The sequence below is a fragment of the Fusarium keratoplasticum genome, chromosome 7 (genome assembly GCF_025433545.1).
Source record: "Fusarium keratoplasticum isolate Fu6.1 chromosome 7, whole genome shotgun sequence".
NCBI lineage: Eukaryota > Fungi > Ascomycota > Sordariomycetes > Hypocreales > Nectriaceae > Fusarium > Fusarium keratoplasticum.
In genome coordinates this window covers 598735-617750 of record NC_070535.1, presented here as the reverse complement: position 1 = coordinate 617750, position 19016 = coordinate 598735, and the positions used below count along the sequence as shown (strand labels likewise).

General features: G+C 50.7%; 8 protein-coding genes across 8 annotated transcripts; 3 read left to right on the top strand and 5 right to left on the bottom strand.

Annotated features, from left to right (window-relative positions):
* Positions 1 to 755: 755 nt before the first annotated feature.
* Positions 756 to 2426, bottom strand: NCS57_00933700 (SMI1-KNR4 domain-containing protein; the record flags this gene model as incomplete). Its single annotated transcript, XM_053059115.1, has 1 exon — positions 756 to 2426. One exon carries the CDS (start codon positions 2424 to 2426, stop codon positions 756 to 758), a length of 1671 nt encoding a protein of 556 aa, XP_052911186.1.
* Positions 2427 to 3223: 797 nt separating this feature from the next.
* NCS57_00933600 (uncharacterized protein) lies at positions 3224 to 4643 on the top strand (the record flags this gene model as incomplete). Its single annotated transcript, XM_053059114.1, has 2 exons — positions 3224 to 4100; positions 4165 to 4643. The coding sequence occupies 2 exons, from the start codon at positions 3224 to 3226 to the stop codon at positions 4641 to 4643; spliced, it is 1356 nt and encodes a 451-aa protein (XP_052911185.1).
* A 270-nt stretch (positions 4644 to 4913) lies between these two features.
* NCS57_00933500 (Carboxylic ester hydrolase) lies at positions 4914 to 6494 on the bottom strand (the record flags this gene model as incomplete). Its single annotated transcript, XM_053059113.1, has 1 exon — positions 4914 to 6494. One exon carries the CDS (start codon positions 6492 to 6494, stop codon positions 4914 to 4916), a length of 1581 nt encoding a protein of 526 aa, XP_052911184.1.
* A 1045-nt stretch (positions 6495 to 7539) lies between these two features.
* Positions 7540 to 9429, top strand: NCS57_00933400 (HET domain-containing protein; the record flags this gene model as incomplete). Its single annotated transcript, XM_053059112.1, has 1 exon — positions 7540 to 9429. One exon carries the CDS (start codon positions 7540 to 7542, stop codon positions 9427 to 9429), a length of 1890 nt encoding a protein of 629 aa, XP_052911183.1.
* A 38-nt stretch (positions 9430 to 9467) lies between these two features.
* On the bottom strand, positions 9468 to 10492 carry NCS57_00933300 (uncharacterized protein; the record flags this gene model as incomplete). Its single annotated transcript, XM_053059111.1, has 2 exons — positions 9468 to 9978; positions 10032 to 10492. The coding sequence occupies 2 exons, from the start codon at positions 10490 to 10492 to the stop codon at positions 9468 to 9470; spliced, it is 972 nt and encodes a 323-aa protein (XP_052911182.1).
* A 1508-nt stretch (positions 10493 to 12000) lies between these two features.
* On the bottom strand, positions 12001 to 12690 carry NCS57_00933200 (NADH-ubiquinone oxidoreductase 19.3 kDa subunit, mitochondrial; the record flags this gene model as incomplete). The annotated part of the gene is made up of 2 exons (XM_053059110.1): positions 12001 to 12451; positions 12521 to 12690. The coding sequence occupies 2 exons, from the start codon at positions 12688 to 12690 to the stop codon at positions 12001 to 12003; spliced, it is 621 nt and encodes a 206-aa protein (XP_052911181.1).
* Positions 12691 to 16566: 3876 nt separating this feature from the next.
* Positions 16567 to 17490, top strand: NCS57_00933100 (uncharacterized protein; the record flags this gene model as incomplete). The annotated part of the gene is made up of 2 exons (XM_053059109.1): positions 16567 to 16765; positions 16820 to 17490. 2 exons carry the CDS (start codon positions 16567 to 16569, stop codon positions 17488 to 17490), a joined length of 870 nt encoding a protein of 289 aa, XP_052911180.1.
* A 673-nt stretch (positions 17491 to 18163) lies between these two features.
* On the bottom strand, positions 18164 to 18901 carry NCS57_00933000 (NPP1 domain protein; the record flags this gene model as incomplete). Its single annotated transcript, XM_053059108.1, has 1 exon — positions 18164 to 18901. The coding sequence occupies one exon, from the start codon at positions 18899 to 18901 to the stop codon at positions 18164 to 18166; it is 738 nt and encodes a 245-aa protein (XP_052911179.1).
* Positions 18902 to 19016: the final 115 nt, after the last annotated feature.

Below are 19016 nucleotides of genomic sequence, written 5' to 3'. Positions count from 1 at the left end.
GACATTCTGTCACCATTTCACTGGCTGGATCGGGCTGAAGTTTCCGAGAAGGAGGACCAAGCCTGCTTCGTTTGACGCTAAGGCTCAGACTATTGAGCGCCATGAGACAGGAACCCCTGACTAGAAAGCAGGCCGACGCCCAAGTTTTGCCAAGCCATCTGGGATTATCGATTGCCGCGCGGCATTCTGCTCAGTCTCGACCGCTTCGCTTTGCTGATCCGCAATGATTAGTTGTCGAGTCCGCTAGAACTTAGTACACCGTAGGTCTTGCATTTGCCTTCAATAAGTTGCGTCCATGCAGAGATAGCTCCTTGATCACGAGGCACCTCATGGCCTCATTTATATGGGCAATAATGTCACTAATTCATTGTATTTTACCTCGATAAACTCCTAGAAGTCTGCGGAATTATGGTGCTTTATCTTTAGGGAAAAACTGAAGACTGAAGCTGTCTAGGGACAGGCTCAACAGCTTTGACAGTGAAACAACTGCTTAAGCTGGGGTTTTCCCTAATCTAAATGCGTCGGTCAAGTTCCTCGCGCTTGCTCATCTTAGCCAGTTCTGGCGTTCATTAATGGGAATTCTTAGAATTAGTCAATAGACTGGGAGATAGAGAACCGGGTGCGAGAGCATAGACAGAGCAGGCAGAAGCAATACATAGCAACATCATGCGACATGGCGACACCCTAATTTGGTCATATTTCTCCTATTTGTCTGATAAAACACCCAAACATCCCATAATCTGATCTTTTTCTCCTCACTCGCCCCTTGATGCAAGCCGGCGAAATGTTGGCTCGAATATATTCAGCCAAGGCCTGTCCTTGTGCAATGCCGCTTCAGCCATGCGCTCAAGGAGATCTTTGATACCACCGTAGGGATAAAACTCAATGTCCCACGGCGTCCAACTGATAAGAGCGTACTCCAAGTTTCGAAAGCTTTCCATGCTTCCATAAGTCTCCTCCACCACACGGTCCAGTTCACGCCGCTGGGAATCGTTCCTCTTCTCATACTCCTTGAAGAAGTAGTCCTTGCACTCTTGGACCATCTCTGGGGGTAAGAGGAAGAGGTGGCCATTCGATTCCTCGCTGTTTTGATCGCCTGAAAGACATATAGCCTGGAAGCTCCCAACTTCAGGCCAGTCCAGCCTGTTATCAGCCCAAGGTGATGGATCGTCGTCGCGTAGCAAGGGAATGCAATTCCCTTCAAGGAAGTCGATATCCTGCCAGCAGATATCCTCGGATTTAACCAAGTAATCGACCAGATTCTGACCGTTCCACATAGATCCCAGTCCATTGGTGACGCTGAGGAATTCCTTGTAGTCCTCGGGAAGTGTGACTCCCAGTCGCTTCTCCAGGTCTGCGATGTCTGATGGGGAACAAGGTGGCCGTAAAAGGCCCTGGGCATCTTCAGGCCGAGACCGGGGCTTCTCTGGCGGACGATACACTGCGAGTACGTCGTACGGGCAGTTGTGGAATGTGTTTGCACTGATGGTGTGAACCAGCTTCTCAATACTCTCGCCCTTGTATCGACGCTTTGGTCCATGCCCCAAACGATGCTCGGCCATTTGCAGGGCACGGGTCACCGCCGGCCTGAGTTTCGCTGGATGAATCTGGAGAAGATCGAGAATAGGTCGGCTAGGTGTTGTCAAGAGCTTCTTCCAAGCTATGCGTGAGCACGCTAGTTGCTCAACTTGTTCCTCATACTGAAATCTCCCACAGATCCTCTCGAATGTAGTCTGGGCCTCTCCATCTTGACCCAGTCGCAGGTAGATGTCTAGGGCAATCATCAATCCAGCCGTTCGGTATACCTGAACATAGGGGTACGGATAGATGCCCTGGCGCCACCACATGGCCAGTTTGGAATAACGGACCGCCATAGGTCCGTTGGGGTTCGCCGCAGAAGAGAACTCCCCATTCTTCCACATGATTTCTGCCTGTGCAACCTGTCCAGCCAACGTGCCATTGTAGTCGGGCAGTACAGTTGCAATCCCTTGATACGCCATGTCCAGTGCCTTCTTGGCCGTCTCTTCTGAGACTTGCCATTCCTCGTTGAACCTCTCGAGCCATGGGGTTCGTCCCTCAGTCTCGAGTTCCTCAAGCTTTTTTTCGGTATGTTCGTCGTCGGGTATCCATGAAGGCCATGATGAGGTCGCCTCCCATGCAAAGTACATGCAGGGTTTGAGGAACGGATATGAGTGACCCAGGACGTCAAAGGGATCGAGCCCTCGATTCTTCAGAGTTTCGAGGAGCTTGGTAGCGCCTTCGACCTCGCCAAGAACTGCAAAGCCTAAAGCGGTCTCAATAATGCCAGTGGCAGCCTGCTGGAAAAAACGATAGTCGGCAATGGTGGGTTCATCGTCGACATGGCGGAGGAGGAATTCGAACGGGAATTGTTCCGGTTTTGGTCCGTCGATATACTCAGTTGCCATGATGTAGAAAGTGTGCTCAAAAAGGTTGATCAAGTCTTGAATAGGGATCTTCGCCAAGATAACGTACAAATTGGGTCGTACCGGCGCGCTCAAGGACCCGAGAGGTTAGACATTGACGTCACGCGTAAGCAGGGCTTATTGAGTCATGACGCACGACTGCATTATAAGCCTGGTTTAGTATGGCACACTAGGGGAGAACTTGACTCTGAAGTGACGGTCTGACGAATTATTGCTTCATGGACAATTTTGATGCACGAACATCCTACGTTCGACCACACGTGGAGAAGATTGGAAGAGGAAGCTATTTTGGTCGAAGTTAGACTTCGCGAACCAACGTCGATTCCTGACTATAAACCTCCCAAAGGCTTTAGAATTCTCTATAGTAGCAATGAGAGCCTAATTATGAATAATCTAGTATTTTTTTTGCTTGCTGAGGATATCGAAGTGTTGACACCTTATCTTTCCCAAGCCTCGAGCTTGTGTAGGGCGGTCTTCGTGAGAGACAGGATACCTTCAGCAAAATAAATTCAAAGCCACGGAATATTTTTGAAGGAAGCCTCCTGCCATGCCGCCATATGGGCAAGTCTTTGGTTAGAAGTAAACAGGGCCTCATGTTTAGTTCTATAGACACAGAATAAAAACAAGTACCTAGGCAAACTTGAACACGATAAGGGCGCACACGTGACCTTGCCTTGACTGCCCCACATATCTCATGTCGTGTCTTTGTCTGACTCCTCGCAACCACGGAGACTGCCCGGCACTCGTACCCATTCCACCTTGTCACAGGCTTCTAGAAGATGAAGTGGCTAACAGACAGCCTCAAAAGCTGTGTTGAAGCATCTCATGAGCCAAAAAACACAGGACAACGAGCAACTCTGAACACGACCCCAACAGCAGTCACAGATGCGGAATCAGAGACAACCTCAAGACCAAAAGAAGCAGAGCAGGCCGATAACTGTCGGCTTGAATGCCTTCCCCCGGAGGTCCGACGTTACATCCTTTCGACACTGGATCTTTCACACCTCAGCGCACTGGTTCACGCCTCCCCAACCTTCCACCAGCAATACCTTGTCGACCGGAGGTATCTCCTTTGCAAAAGCCTTGAGACGACCATTGGTTGTTTGACCGTGGAGGCTTATGCTATTCATCGTTTATACGCTCCACAGAATACCTCGGACTTCTTGGAGTGGTATTCCGAGAAATGCTCGCAGCGTGGAGTGGCAATTACCGATGACCTCACTGAAGGTGTAGCGTCGACCATAGCTGGCTTTTATTTACGTTCAGTTAAGCCCGTTGTGGAAGACTGCGCTCGCCGAATGCTGGATAATCTGGCCAAGAGTGCAGGCAACAATCATGGCGACCAGCAAAAGATTCGACCTTCTCGAACAGAGATGATGCGACTAACGCGAGCTGCATACCGCTTCCAATTACTCTGTCAACTCACCAGTCCCGAGAGGACTTTAAGCTCGTCTGCGGAAGAAAACCTGCTGGCCCTCCTCAACATCATCGAGCCATGGGAGATTGAGGAGCTTTTCGCTTTCTACCAGCTTGTCCTCGACGTTTACGACAAAGTCTTCACCAACATTTACTGGGACCTGCACCCTGACAACCCAAAGTTCGACGACCAAGGTCGGCCTCCGACACCGGACGGCGCTTTCGACCTGGACAGTGGCTGTAAGTCGCGCATAAACCGCAATTTAATGGCCCTAATGATGCATCGATATTGACATTACAATAGTTGTGCGTGATAATTTGCTAGAAGGGACAGCCATACGCGGCCTCACATTTTTGCACACGGTTCTCTTTCAAATCAAAGAGCATGAGCATCTCGTATCGACTATGCAAAAGCGAATCCGAAGCTCATATATCCCGATTAATGGCATGGTTGGAATATTTGGCGAAACGCAGCAGATCATACGGCGGCAGGAACAACCATCTGAGAGGGATCAAATGGAAGCTGATAGAGTCCCGTTGGTGTTTGTTCGAGACGAGCTGGATAGGCCACCGCGAGCTTGGACGATGATTTGGGGAGATACATATAGTAATGTCTACGGCTTGCATATCCCAGATGAAATGCGAGGCTGGGGTTATGTGTTCTGGGATGAGGCGACGCTGGAAAGGACTGGAGGTGCTGAGTTGCTTATACGCCAGTGGGAGGAGTCTTGGGGGGATTATGATCCTCGAGAGGATTTTGTGAGATTCGAGGGTATAGTCTAGACGAATAAGTCGACGTATGACGACAAGTGTGGCATAGGTGGTAGAGTTTACTATGTCTCGGCGGTTGCCTTCTAGAGAGCGACTGAAGAAAGATATCGGCAAAGGTCACATTGTTGCAGGCACATGTTTCTTTGGCTGACGTTCGATAATATACGTGGTGTCATTGAAATGTATATACGTGTCTCGTAAGAGCATCTCCAACTATCAACAATGCTTGGCCAACCTTATAGGCCCAACCAGCTCCAACTCTGCACACTCGTAGACCAACACTTACTCACATCGCCAGCTCTTGGGAGACGTCGAATCACCTCCAATATACACATTGCGTCGTGGCCATCGACAGTGTCTTCTCGAGGCAACCTTCTCCTTGCTCCCCGTCAACGCATACTGCGTACCCAAAACAGACTCTGGTGCCTTGCCCTTCTCAACCCAGTTGACAATGGCTGCCAGTACGTTGCTCTCTGGCTCATACTTATCGAGCGTATCCAAGTTGTTTCCAATCTTGTTGGCTCCAGTTCCTCCTCGGCAGTGAGCCATGCCGGAGATGCGGAAATACCGGTAAAACTCGTCTAGTTCCTTAGATGACAGCTCCATCGTTCGACTAACGTGATCGTAGTACCGAGCCGAGTTGTCGCTGCTGATGAGAGGATCTTGAAGGCCGTGGAAGTGAATGATCTTGGCTCCTCGGTCGCGAACTCGACTCAGGTCACCGTTCCAGGTCTTGACACCGTAGTCGTCCCTTCCGGACAGCTGAACCCAGTCATTGACGTTGAAAGTCCAGGGATCCCACGAGGGGTCCTCCCTGACAACATAACGCATCCAGTCGAGAAGGTAGCCAAACGGCTGGTTAGACACCAATCGGTCGGTAACGTTACTGCCAGGCTGAAGTCTTGGGTAAACCAGCTCTCCCTCTGGGCCATAGGCAGGTGACAGAACATCCCTGACAGCAGCAGCTTGCGCGCCCGTTAGACAGGTCTTGCCCTTGCGTTTTCCACAGATGAGGGCTTCGGGTCGGTATTGGCAGAGATCAGGGTCCTCGATGACACCGTCTTTGACACCGTCTAGCTCATCACACTGTTCGAGAATATCATTGTAGACAGCGTTCCACTCAGCGGCGCCAAGGTAACTTGGAGATCCTGGCTTTCCAAGGACCTTGGGAAGATAGCCAGTCCAGAAAAATAGAGCCGTCATGTCAAAAGCAGGCGCGCCTGCAACGATGCCATCGAAGTCTTCGGGGAACTCTTGAGCCTCCTTAAAGCCTTGTCTTCCGCCTGTCGAGCAGCCCAGGTAGTAGGACTTCTTATGTCGAGTGCCGTAAAATGTCTGAACGATCTTCTTGCCGAGGACTGCCTCTAGGTGAATGGCACGATATGCGTAATCTTCGACAACGCCTGGATGCTTGTAGAAAGGCTTCCCTTGATTTCCGTCATGGCCGTTGTTTGTGCCAATGGTCGCGAAGCCATGTGAGGAGCCGTAGTTGAGATCATCATACTTGAAGCAGCCTCCCAATCCTCCGTTCCCAACACCCAAGAATCGACCACTCCAGTCCAAAGGAAGCCAAGCCTCAAAGCGAACACTGCTATCAGAGCTGGTGGCAACGTCGAATGAGAGGCGGCAGATGTCGGACTTGACAACCTGAGACGTGAGAGTGCAAGTCGGGTCGTAGTTGGGAAAGGTCAAATTTGTGCCGGCCTTGACAACCTCAGAGAGGTGAACCGTCGCATTGGGGAGTTGTACTCTCTGTTTCAAGCCAGCGCAGCCATTGGCGTAGGAGGAGCTTTGGCTTGGGGAGGCCCCAACACTTGGCAGGGTGAGTAAGAGGAATGAAACGAGGGCCGGTGTCCAAGCCATGGCCAAGGTGATGACTTGCAGTCGATAGAGTTTGAGAAGACAGATGCAGATAGGCGAGAGATCATTAGGGGAAACGGTTCCCAACGCTGAGACTTATAGGCGGATGAAGTACACTGACCTAATAAACTCGGTAGGGGTGACCTCGGGCTCCCCGTAGCCAAGTTGCCATTGTTTGATCAAATCCCGCAAAGATCTACAAACTGTATCCCCGCGGGATCCACGGTGTCTGGGGTAAAAAGGCCGGCAGATGGTGTCGGCACAGGTCATGACTAGGGGAAAAGGCCATTAGTGGAGTGAGGTTGTATTTCCTTTGACGGATATCTCGTGGATATTTTCATATCCGCCTTTTTAGTCCAGGGCTCTTCTCCGCCCCCCGCATTCACTAAATTAGTGCCAAGGGGTCGGATATCGTATTCGGCAGTAATTGCTGGACCTATTGTGAACGAGTGATGGAGTTGATTACGGACCCTGCAGACGTTTTGGGAATGTGCTTCTATTTCTATCGGAACTATGTCGCCGATATTGAGTTGAGTGTGTTTTCTAACCCACGCTGGCTATGCAGGCATCGGGGCAAGGAGAGTGTGTTTCACATACCATTCCCGCGAACCTTATTCTCTGGGTTAGGTATTTATGGGTGCCACAAGGGTCTCCTTCCTAGAGAATAGCTCAGTCGAAGAGTCCTTTGCCAAGGCGGGATCGATCTTCATCTCACTACAGCGTGCGACAAGTCTTGACAACTCACATTGTCTTTTTTCTCACATGCCTATCAAGTGAAGGATGTTTAGGTGTCGCTAAGATGCTATTGTCAGTGTTGAGGTGTGAAACGCATTGGGGCGAGGCAGCAGACAGACAATACTTTCTACATCACCACTCAGCTGACAGTCTTGCTCTTCTATGTGGGCTGGAGCGCGCCATATTCTGCACACTACCCGATTGAGGCGCAGGACTTCGGATCAACTATTGCCCTTGGATTACTCTTCCCTCTTTCAGCTTAAGCCGCCTGAATACCTTCAAACCACGTCGACCGCTCACCTCCCTCACCACAATGACCCGGTTCCAGTATCGGGGCCTGGGCGAAGGAGACCAGCCTATCCGGCTGGTTACCATCCTCCCAGGCTCTGAAAGTCAACCCATCTCTCTTCAACTCCATCACACAACAATGACACAAGAGCCACCGCCCACCTATGAAGCCTTATCCTATGTATGGGGCTCGCCAGATGGTGGAGTTGCAGTTTCAGTTGCCTACAGCGACGACCCTCACCAGTCAACCTTGATGGTCGGACGAAATCTTTTTGTTGCGCTACAGCATCTCCGACGAGCCGACGAGCCTCGGACCATGTGGATCGACGCCGTCTGCATCAACCAAGAGGACATTGCCGAAAGAAGCAGCCAAGTCCGAAACATGGGCAATGTGTACATATTGGCGAGTCGCGTGGCTGTTTGGCTCGGCGAGGCCAACAAAGACAGTGACTTCATTATGAGTTTGCTGCAAGATGTGGGCGCTCGAACACAACAGGAGCCTAATGGCTGGATTCAATACTTGGAGTCCGAGGCATATCAATCTCGGGCGATGCATGCCCTGCACTTCCTCCTTTTACGTCCCTGGTTTAAGAGGGTCTGGATTCGACAAGAAATTGGACTGGCAAACAGCGACTCTGTGGTAATGTGCGGCTATATGGTGATGCCGTGGCAACATTTCCGCGAAGTGTTGCGTCAGTTACGTACACAGCCTTATGTCGAGCACCTGGGAGAGATGGCAGTGGTGCTAGAAGAAACACGTCGTGCCATCCTTCCAATGTCAACACAGATTAGTCCTCGGCTGTTCTCCCGGCTCTACCAGGCGAGACCATCACAATGCCTCGACCCCAAGGATAGGATCTACGCAAACCTCAACCTGACTGGATCGATATATCGTGACAAGATCAAGGTCGACTACAACATGTCGACTTTGGACCTCTATCGGCAGGTTGTCCTTGTCGATCTCGAGATGGGAGACCTGTCGATACTTGGTCACTGTGACATTTCAACTCGTCCTGCAGACTGGCCATCTTGGGTTCCAGACTGGTCAACCCCGTTTTGCACGAGGATCTTGGCAAAAGCAAAGAGTAGTTTTATTCTACTTCCAGACGGTGGATGTGTTGGAAACAACATTCTACAGGCGGCAGGCCTCATCATCTCCCGCATCGAGTCGCTCGACAAGACTCGGTTCTACCGTGACCGCTCCAACTTCAACACCGAGCTGGAGCGGCTCGCTAAGACAAGGATTACCGGCTCCTATCTCAACGGCCAGAGTCTCTTGGAGGCGTTTTGCGATACCATTTGCTGTGGTGACTTCAACACACCTGAACTCGACAGCGACTTTCCGGTCCTTGAGATAACAATGTCATATGTCGAAAGTCTTGCTGAGAATGCCGAGAATCAGTCTAGCAAGCCCCCTACGGCCTTGGAATATCATATTCCCCGACATTGCCACGGCCGATCAATATTTTGGACCGACCACGGGCACCTGGGGCTTTGCCCTGCTGGGAGTCAGCCCGGGGACGTCATCGCCGTTTTGCTAGGTTGTGATGCGCCGCTGGCTCTGCGCCCGAATGAATCTGGGGCATATGAAGTTGTAGGACAGTGCTATGTTTCTGGTTTAATGGATGGTGAGGCCATCCTGGGTGAGCTTCCACACCGCTCGATGAAGGATTCCAGAGTCGCTGCCTTTCGAAGCAGAATGGAGGGTCTCCAAGGTGTTTGCCAGGAAGAAGAAATGCCTAACAATCTGGGCAACGAACACGGTACAGCTGCGGACTGTAAGGAGCACATGGGCAGTGGCAATAGAGGCAGCGATTGGGACAGGAGTGATGATGATGATTCCTGGCTCAGAAGCGTCACGCCAGAAATGCTCCGCAAAGCTGGTATTGACGTCAAGGTGTTCAAATTGATATAGGTCGTCAACATGAAAGGAAACCTTCATTCTCTCTGTTCTTAGTACTTGGGGATGCTCACACCATACGTACTTCTATCCTCGAATCTTCTCGAAATACTAAACGGCGCGTCCTGCCACAAGGTCTTATCATCTTGCGGCCATGGTAGAAAGATGTTGAAATCCTTCAGATGCTTCATTTGCTGCAACGGCGCCAAAGTCTCCTTCTCCAATGCCTTGAATTCTGCTCTCCGGTCACCGGAAGTCCATACAACAATCTTCAATGTCTTCAAGTTAGACAGCTGCGCCATCTTTGCGCAAAACTCGTTCCAGACTTGATCGCTGTCAGGCGAGCAGATGACAATAGAGAAGTCCCAGGCTTGCGGGTGACTGTCATAGTACTGGGTGTAGCCGCGGATAAAGTGCCAACCGACCTCGAGACGATGTATGGCCGCGATTTGTTGTGGGGGCAGCAAAATGTCTATCGAGGTGAGGGGTACCTTATTGTCATTGGAGCCAAAGCCAACACAGAATATGTTGTTTGAGTAGAGGCAAGAGATGGACTCGAGGTAACTTGTGGCTATTAGAATACCGTTCACCGACTGGACAGGACTGTTATTTCTTACGCTGCTCTGCAAGTCATTGGAACGTTCAATAGCCCTCGTTTCGGCCACCACTTAAACTCATTCATCTTCTCTGCCTGTACGAGACGCTCATTCTTCGAGGTGAGGTATAGCTTCTGGCTACCCATGGCGTAGCTCCATATCTGGGCGCGAACCTCTGGCGGCAGACGAAACAGCGGTGACTGGGGTTGATCCGTCGGACTGGCAGAGAACTTGTCTTCCAAGGATATCTCGTAGAGTGGCTTTCCGCTTTCAGGATCGTACAGAGGCCACCAAGGCTCCGGCTCTATAGGTTCGTGTTTTGCGGGGAACAGTTTAGCGTGCATCTCCTCAATCTCACGCGGCGTAAGAGGCTTTTGAGGGATCTTGGGGCCGTCATATTCGTAACGTTTGGGGGTGGCCGAGTCTGTAGAGCTACCGGCGGCAGCGTCTTTCTTGCCTAATAAACGGCTTAAGAGACCCATGGCGTGAGACGATGGGGTTGCAATGGCACTCCTTGAACTTGGCTGAGATGTGTCTTCGTGACGAGTGATTTTAGGCAGTGGAGGTCGTAAGCTAGAGTGACCAGTCACGTGGGAAGACTGTGCATGAAGCTATTCGATGAAACGCCCTCTTATTTGCTGGAGCTGACGGAGGCTGATAGGGATCAAAGCGCGAGCTAAGAAACTACAATGTTCTGCCTTGTGGCACAGCAAACAAAAGCAAGGCTGAAACCCCCTAAAACTATTAGGGATAGGGTAAGGTTCGTAATCGCCTGCCCACAAGCATTCTGAGCCCTACCCCAGAAAGCCAATGTGTGGAAATGCTTGCCTGTTCCGCCGCGTTGAAAGTCGGTTTACTCTGTTCATAAAATCGCAGTGATCTGAAGTTGAGCCCATCTCCATTTTGTTGTTCAATTAATGAATCTATCCATGCATCTTCAAAATACTCCAGCCAAAAAACGTACGAAAGAAATCGCTATGCCAAAACTGCTTTACAATACCAGCTTCATACACCTCATCTACCTTGGTGGCAAACCCCTTAATCTCCTCCCATGCATGGTCGCCCAACTGCTTCAGCTCATCAGGCGCGATAAAGGGGCGCGCATCCTTGGAGATGGCATCGTCAGTCCACATCTCTCCCCGGCGCTGAGGATGGCGTGGTCGAGATGGTTGGTTGCTTGCGCGAGATCGTGAGCAAAGGCATACATGGACTTTGGAGATGTCAATTCCACAACGAGAGGGATGATGGTCGGTGTAGATGATTGGGGGGGTAGAAGTAGCCGTCAGATGCTCCTCGATGAGAGCCTTGGTCTTGGATGTTTTGCTAGCATCTTGTGTTAAAATATAAGACCCAACAGGCTCTCAGGTACGAACCCTTTTTATTTTATTATCTCGAGCGGTGACGATCAACTTGGCTGGCCCCTTTGTAGCCAGTTTCTTGGCCGCCTCGAGTCCGATACCCGTAGATGCTCCAACGAGCAGAACAGTGAGTCCATCGAGGCGAAGGGGAGATGGCTTCGGGGACGTAGACGAGCTGTGAGAACCTTGAACATAATAATCGAGGTATTGATGAAGATGATGAACGTGGAAAGAAGGGATAATTTCTTGAATTTATTTACCTGAATTTTCACATGCAATTTAGAGACAAATTTCATTATCAACATAGGCAACCCATTCCGACTCTATGGATGTAGTTGACAAGCGTCGCGTTCGCTGAGAGTATAGCGGGTTCGGAGCGCGGATACGGGTCACATTTTGGTGGTGAATGCGCGGCTTCGTATACGAGAACGCGGTTTCTATGCGAGCGAGACTAGTCGACAGGGGCAGTTGGTGGAGTGGTGGCTGACTAGGGACCTAGGATGACGAAGGAGACATCAATGCTCACTGTCTTATGACCAACAGGTGTACTGTACTCTGAATATTTTGAGTCTATGTTACATTTGGGTCCTTGAGAATGTGGGTGTCATGAGTGAATGAGTGCTGGCTATGCTCTACTTCCGATACCACATCCTAGACGTCTTGGTCCGGCGAATCTTCCTCTGCAGTTGAAACATTCCATATATCAAGGCCTCGCAAGTTGGAGGACATCCAGGCACGTAAACATCAACAGGGACAATCCTATCAACCCCCCGAACAACAGAATAGCTGTAATGATAATACCCGCCCCCGTTGGCACAGCTGCCCATGCTGATAACCCACCGAGGGTCAGCCATCTGGTCGTACACCTGCCGCAGGGCCGGCGCCATCTTGTTGGTCACCGTCCCGGCTACTATCATAACGTCGGCGTGACGCGGAGATGCCCGGAACATGAAGCCGAAGCGGTCCTGGTCGTATCGTGGGCCGGCGATCTGCATCATCTCGACTGCGCAGCAGGCTAGGCCGAATGTCATGGGCCAGAGGGAGCCCTGTCTGGCCCAATTTGCGACAACGTCGAGGCTGGCTCTGTTCAAGGGTTTGTGTTGGCAAGAGGTCCTTGTCTGCTGCGTCGAGGTGGATTGGAACAAGACTTACACTGCGTACTCGGCGATTGACGATGGCTTCCGATTTTCGGATTGAAGCGCCAACTCAACTCTTGGAGGCTTCTTGGAGCTTGTGCTGACAGTACGCGCCAACATAAAAGAGGCGGTGGGAGCAGCTCTCTGTCCTCCAAGGCATGCCTGGCGTAACATGGTAGTCGACATGATTATGGGAACGTAAAAGATGGCGACGGAGCAACATCTTGTACATATACGTAGGCCCTGATAATGGATTTACTCCAAAGTCTTGTCTGATTCTCTTGGCCCCAATCGGATTCTCGGAATGCCATGGAGCCCGAGACTCTGCAATTATAACCACTCGGGTTTGGTGTCTTGTCCAACTCCGCGGAGTCCGCGCACACCCACAATCACCCGGTTTCATCCCCCGTTTTTTCTCTGCTGCCTTCCAATCAAGTGTATTTGCACATCTGTAGCTTAAGAATGTTTAAATTTGCTACTGGTCGGTCGACTAAAGATTGGCGGCTTTTCGTTGTCGGGGTAGACACATGGGCTGCCGCATGGACAAACGATGTAACTGTCTGAAGACCCGAGATACGATATGCGACCACGGGTAGGAAAATAACTCGAATCCTTACCCAGGGAAAAGTTCTTGATGAGTTATGCCGTCGGTGTAGAAACTGACTGGGGCGTAAATGCACTCTGTAATACGGGTCTTGTAGGAAGGCGATTCCGGTTCAACGCGTGGATGGGTATCGAGGCAGCAGGGGCCAAGGTCCTGTAAAGCCTTTTAGCCACTTGGGTCATTGTTAAAGGATCATTAGTAAGATGATCCAAGCCACTAGCGGGACTCAGGCGTGCCAAGACACTTGATCGTCAGGACGGAAGCCTTCGTTCTTGGGAGTGCTATCGCTGCAGGTTATGGTCCTATTCCACTGCTCCTTGTTCTTCTGGACTTCTCAAGGCGTGATTGGTGACTGATCACTGGCTAAAGATTGTCGGCATGGCCAGCTTGGGATTAAAGGCGTTTATCGCTGTTAGGCAGTGAAGTGGCGAGGATGTGTGTGTGTTTTCTTGAATAGACCCGTCGTACCATCATCACCTGGCGGGCCAACCCTTGTAGTATATGTAGTCGCTCACGAGCCCGCGTGGACTCCGCGAAGCAAAAAACAAGATACCAATATTAGGCGTAAATAACTTGAGGGATTCTATATGATACGATCATAGGTATGATGTTGAGTAGCATATATGACTTCATTGCCTCCGTACCAATTAAACAATATCTCTCGCTTTTGCTTTTGGCATAGGAATCTATTGTATTCCACGCATGACCTTAATATAGAGTAGTCATATTTTCATGGCTACTTCGGTCCCATTGCCATAGGGTAGCTAACATGGCGAATTCTAGGTTTCGTTTATTAGCCCTCGTGACGCCTTCGATCGTTAGCCCCTGCCAGACAGTACGACAGAGCAATTACTGCTGTGGTTCTGATCGGAAAAGAGCTAGGGGCTCGTTTCAAGTCGGGGAGACTTGCAATAGAACTTACTATGATATAGTGGGCTATGTTGATAAGATATTGGCGGTCTACGAATTTATGTATGAAACTGAGAGTTGATCATTGGACTTTCTCTGGAGGCCAGGCACTTCGAAGATATACTAGAGTCTACAATCCGGAGGAGTGAACGTACTGAATCTAACGCCATAGCGGCTTGCTCAATCACAAGGCGGAGATAGACATGACTTGAAGTGCACACAGGACTCTAGCCGTCTATTAACTACAACTGCAAAGATAAGGTTGATGGACAAGTAACCGATAAAGATAAAAAAAGCAAACTATGTACTGGTATCAAGATTAAATTGGATAAAGAACCCCTGTGTGTAGTCAGTGGCCAAGCACAATCCCATGTTGCAGCTATACCTGTAGCAGGCGGCTCAGCACTCACCTGAATTAGGTGGCCGGCATACACTCGCAGCACTAGAGTCGACGCCTAGGGGGCAAATAGCCAACGAAAGCAAGACTGTGGAACGCATGTTGAACATTGACCAACAAGTGCAAGACGAAACAGGAGACAAAACCATGAAAGGGTGCGTGGTCTATTTATTGGAAGGGGTGTCTGATAGCTACCTAAGTATCTAAACCTGAAGAGTTTTCTAAAACTAAAACTGGCCAATGCAGCCAAGATGCCCAATGTGCCCCCAAATGAGCTGCGATGGCTTTGATCAAGTACTCTCCGCCATCGCCAAGGACCCAGGCGTCTCTGTTCCAATGCAGCAGAACTGCGTAAAATGCCATAATAACGAGCGCTTCAGGCTGGCGCTGACTCAGAAGATCAATGTACTCTTCGTTCAACGTGACGCAAAATATGAGCGCAGCATCGAAACGCCGACCTCGCTGCCGTAACTTGTGATGAATAGAAAACGCTTGTTGCAGCATGGATATGGTTTTCCGATATGCATCAGCAGATGCTGAACCAAGACCAGACTCGTCAATCATCCTTGACAGGGGCTCTGTCTCGCCCGTTGAGTCGCTCCCAGGCGGGATGGCGTCCTCGAAGCGTTGTAGAAAGTCTCCGATTCCAGATTTCTTGATCATACTCCATGACTGTCCTGTCACCGCTCGGACACCTCGTTGTATAGATAGGTATCTTACAAACCTGTCGAGGACGGCACCTAGGTGCTCACGGGGACCTTGGAGGGTATCGCAGAGGACATGGACCCCAAGCAGGGATGAAAAGAGAAACATAGGCACACATGTTGCTTCTGAGATTTCTTCTTGTGCCTCATTGAATAATGCTACCGCTCTAGTCTGGAGCGCCGTGGCTTGTTGAAGATGCTTTACTTGGGTCGGATCGATTTTGCTGAGGTGGAGAGCCCCGATGGCAAGGATTTGGTTCATGAGGTATGGAGATGTCAAGGCGTATTCCATGATGTCGTTGACAAGGGTGTGGCCAAAAGAGTCGCCCACCGACATGTCGGGAAAGCCTGTTTCGATATGGTGTAGGAGAGCTAGGTGGTCGAGAGTAAACAAGTCGGTCCTTTCCAATGAAGCATTGAAAGTGCTTGTAATGCCCTCAAAGGATCTGTCACTAGAAGGGTTCGATGTTGGGGTGATAGCTGAGAGAAGAGTCGGGGGAATGAGACCAGGGGTGTCGGCGTTAGGGGTCCCATACGCAGGTTCGCAGCTGGCCGGAGACGTATGTGTATCGGGACTTGCTTCTGCCGGGAGTGGCGACAAGCCAGTAGGGTTATAGGCGCATTGGCGATTCGATATTTTGCAGTTCAGACAGATCGGTCGGGATTCGTCACACTTCATGTGTCTTTGCTTGCAGACTGTGCAGCCATTGCGAGACTTGCGATGCGCCCGACGGGGCTTGACTGACGCGGACCTATCAGCGGCTTTCTTTTTCTGACGAACCATGGCAGTCGACCGATGTAGTAATAGTTGGGCGAACGAGGAAAGAAAGAGGCACGGCAATGGAGAAGGAAAAATACGAGGAGGGCATCAAGATCAAGCAAGATCAAAGATGAAGGGGAATACTCGTATTTATCGCCCCAGCCGAGGCCCTTGGCACGTGCACTAGCTTAGATCACCCTGAGTTATTCCACATTTAGTCTAGTTGGTGACCTTGGCACTGACTAGACTGGGGTATGATTGGTGGGCGCGTTTTGTATGAATACGGATACTGGTATTCGTATTCCCTCAACATGCAAAAGCAGTAGGATTGCGCAGCATGAGGAGGATTATCAGGGGCTTCGAGAGTCGCGCAGAATGTGTTTACGCGTCCTCAGATTAAGTTGGGACATAGATCTTTCATCTTCAGCCTCTATATATCCTACTTCTTTCTTCCACAGGCCTTTGATTTGGTAGTCATTCAACACCACCACCGCCATCTCCTCGCAGATCGAACAATAACCTTCTCGCTTGTTTCTCTGGCTCGATTTTCTTCACAAACTCCATACCTTCTTCCCTCACCGAAAGACTACGACAAACACCCGCCTCCCCTTGTCAGCCTCTAGTCATTGCCAGCCCTCGACAATATCCAACTACAAGAGTCGAGCACCCGAACCGGACCGATCCTACGATGTCTACCGAAGGTCTTTTGGAACCCGTTCCCGGGGTCGAGCCTACGAAAGGCGGCATCTACCTTTGGCGATACGTCCCCAGCGTGGCAGCAGCAGCCATCTTTCTCCTGCTCTTCTTGGGCTCATTCCTCTACACATCTTGGAAGATTTGGAAGACACGTGCCTATTTTTGCATCGTCTTTGCTGTGGGATGCTTCAGTAAGTTTAGCCGAGATCCTCTATCCACCAAGTGTCGATATTAACTGATGGTAGTGGAAATGGTTGGATATGGTGTTCGCGCAGGCGCCCGCAACAAGACCGGGAAGCTCATGCCCTTCTGCGTCCAAAACATGTTCATCTTGGTCGCCCCAGCCCTCTTCGCCGCGAGCATCTACATGACCCTCGGTAGAATCATCAGGAGCGTACGAGCCGAAAGACACTCCATGATCAAGCCGTCTAAGCTGACAAAGATCTTTGTCTTCGGCGACGTCTTGTCCTTTATGGTTCAAGGCGGCGGCGGCGGCATGTCGGTCATCCAGAACCAAGGCGTCGCCAAGTGGGCTGGGAGGATCGTCATTATTGGCCTTATGATCCAGATCATCGCTTTCGGACTGTTTTGTGTTGTGGCTGTCGTCTTTCACAGGAGAATGAAGCGCGCCCCCACAGCAGCGTCGATTGGAAGCCTTGTCCCGTGGGAGTCGACTCTGTACATGCTTTACGGCGTGAGCATTCTTATCATGATCCGATCCATCTTTCGAGTCGTAGAGTATGCCCAGGGATACACAGGCTATGCTCTCTCTCACGAGTGGACATTGTACGTCTTTGACGCTTTGCTGATGTGGATTGTTACCGTCATCTTTGCTTGGAGGTTTGCGAGCCAACTTGATGCTGGGCTTTCTAGCAGCTCAGATGACGTGGGACTGAACTATTCTCCTCAGAAGTAGAGGTTTCAGGGAGTTCTTTTATTATGTTAATATTCATCAGGCGGGAGAGATTGGGCGGATATGGTACTATTAGATAGCTTCCCTCTGTGGCTTTGGCGCGTCTAGTCTATATGTCAATCTTTGTCATTAGAATTTCCCATGTAAACCTTTCTTCCATTACTAATCACACTGACTCGGGCGATCCCACCACCTCTTCTCTCGACAAACCTCTTCTCCCTTTACGTCATCAGAACCTCATCTCCTCCAACGCTATGCCAGAGTCAAGCACCCGGAAATCACGGACTGGCTGTCGCAACTGCAAAAATTGATATATCAATTGTGCCGAGACGACTCTTTCCTGTTTCAACTCTATCACTACCCGCTGCCATTGCTCGTCCCTCAGCTTTGTTACTTGGAAAATTGCTCGGCCTCAACCACGACTGACAGAGCTGTGCCGTGTTGGTATCGGCCTATTTTCTCCAATGAGTCGTGAGCAGGCACTCATAGGCTACGGAAATAGTATCAAACCCAGCAGCCCTAGCATTTCCACATACAGAGACCATGATTAAATCGTAGCACCTGGGTAATGGTTTGTTATCCTATGACTAACACTGACGATAGTCCCATTACCCACCCCCTAATATCTCATTCCCTCACACCTCATCCCCTTCCTAGCCCTCGCCCAGAAACAAGCTTAGCACTGCTTACAAGGGCCGTTCTTGGCAAAAGGGTACGCAGCCTCAAGGTTCTTGCGGAAAAGAGGATCCTTCATCATGAAGGTGGCGGACTCCCAGTTGACAGTGTTCAAAGAGTTCCGGGCAGCAGCAGGCAGCAGTTCATACTGAATGAGAGGGGCAAAACCGCCGCCATCATCCCCAGTAATATCAAGAGAGTGGGTTCCGACAACCTTGATGTCCTGGAAGTACTTGACTTTGAAGGCATCGCCGCGGACATTCCAGGGGTTAACCTTGTCCCATCTCTTCCAGCCACCGTGCGCCGAAGTCGATATTCCTTGAAGCTGAGGCCGGTCAGGGTTGCTGATCCAGACAATGGCGCATTCCCAGTCATGGCGGTGTCCCCTGGGGACCGGGGAATCAGTCTGGTCCTTCGGGAAGTACCAGCAGTACATCATTCCAAACTTTTCTCTATGCCAGGCACCACGGGCATAGGTCTGTCCCGTGCTGCGGGAGCAGCCGCCGGTCTTGCCGCCCGACGGTTCCAGACCACCGCTCCAGTTTCCCTCCTGGTCGACGGCGGGGAATGCCCAGCAGCCTTCAACAGAAAGCAGTGAAGGTTGGTACTGTTTCAAGGCTCGGCCGACAGAATCCTGAGCCCAGTTCGATGCAATAGGTTGAATAGAGTCGTGGTTTCGCTCTTGAGCTCGCTTGTGCAGGTTTGCGTGCCCTGCGTCCACAGGGGCCGGGGATGCCATCGCGCCTGCGAGGGCCAAGGAGAGAAAGTGCATGAAATGCATCCTGGCCTCGGCTTCGGATGAGGGGTAAACGGTGAAGATGCCGTCAGTTGGGGGTTGAACGAGAAGGTTAAAT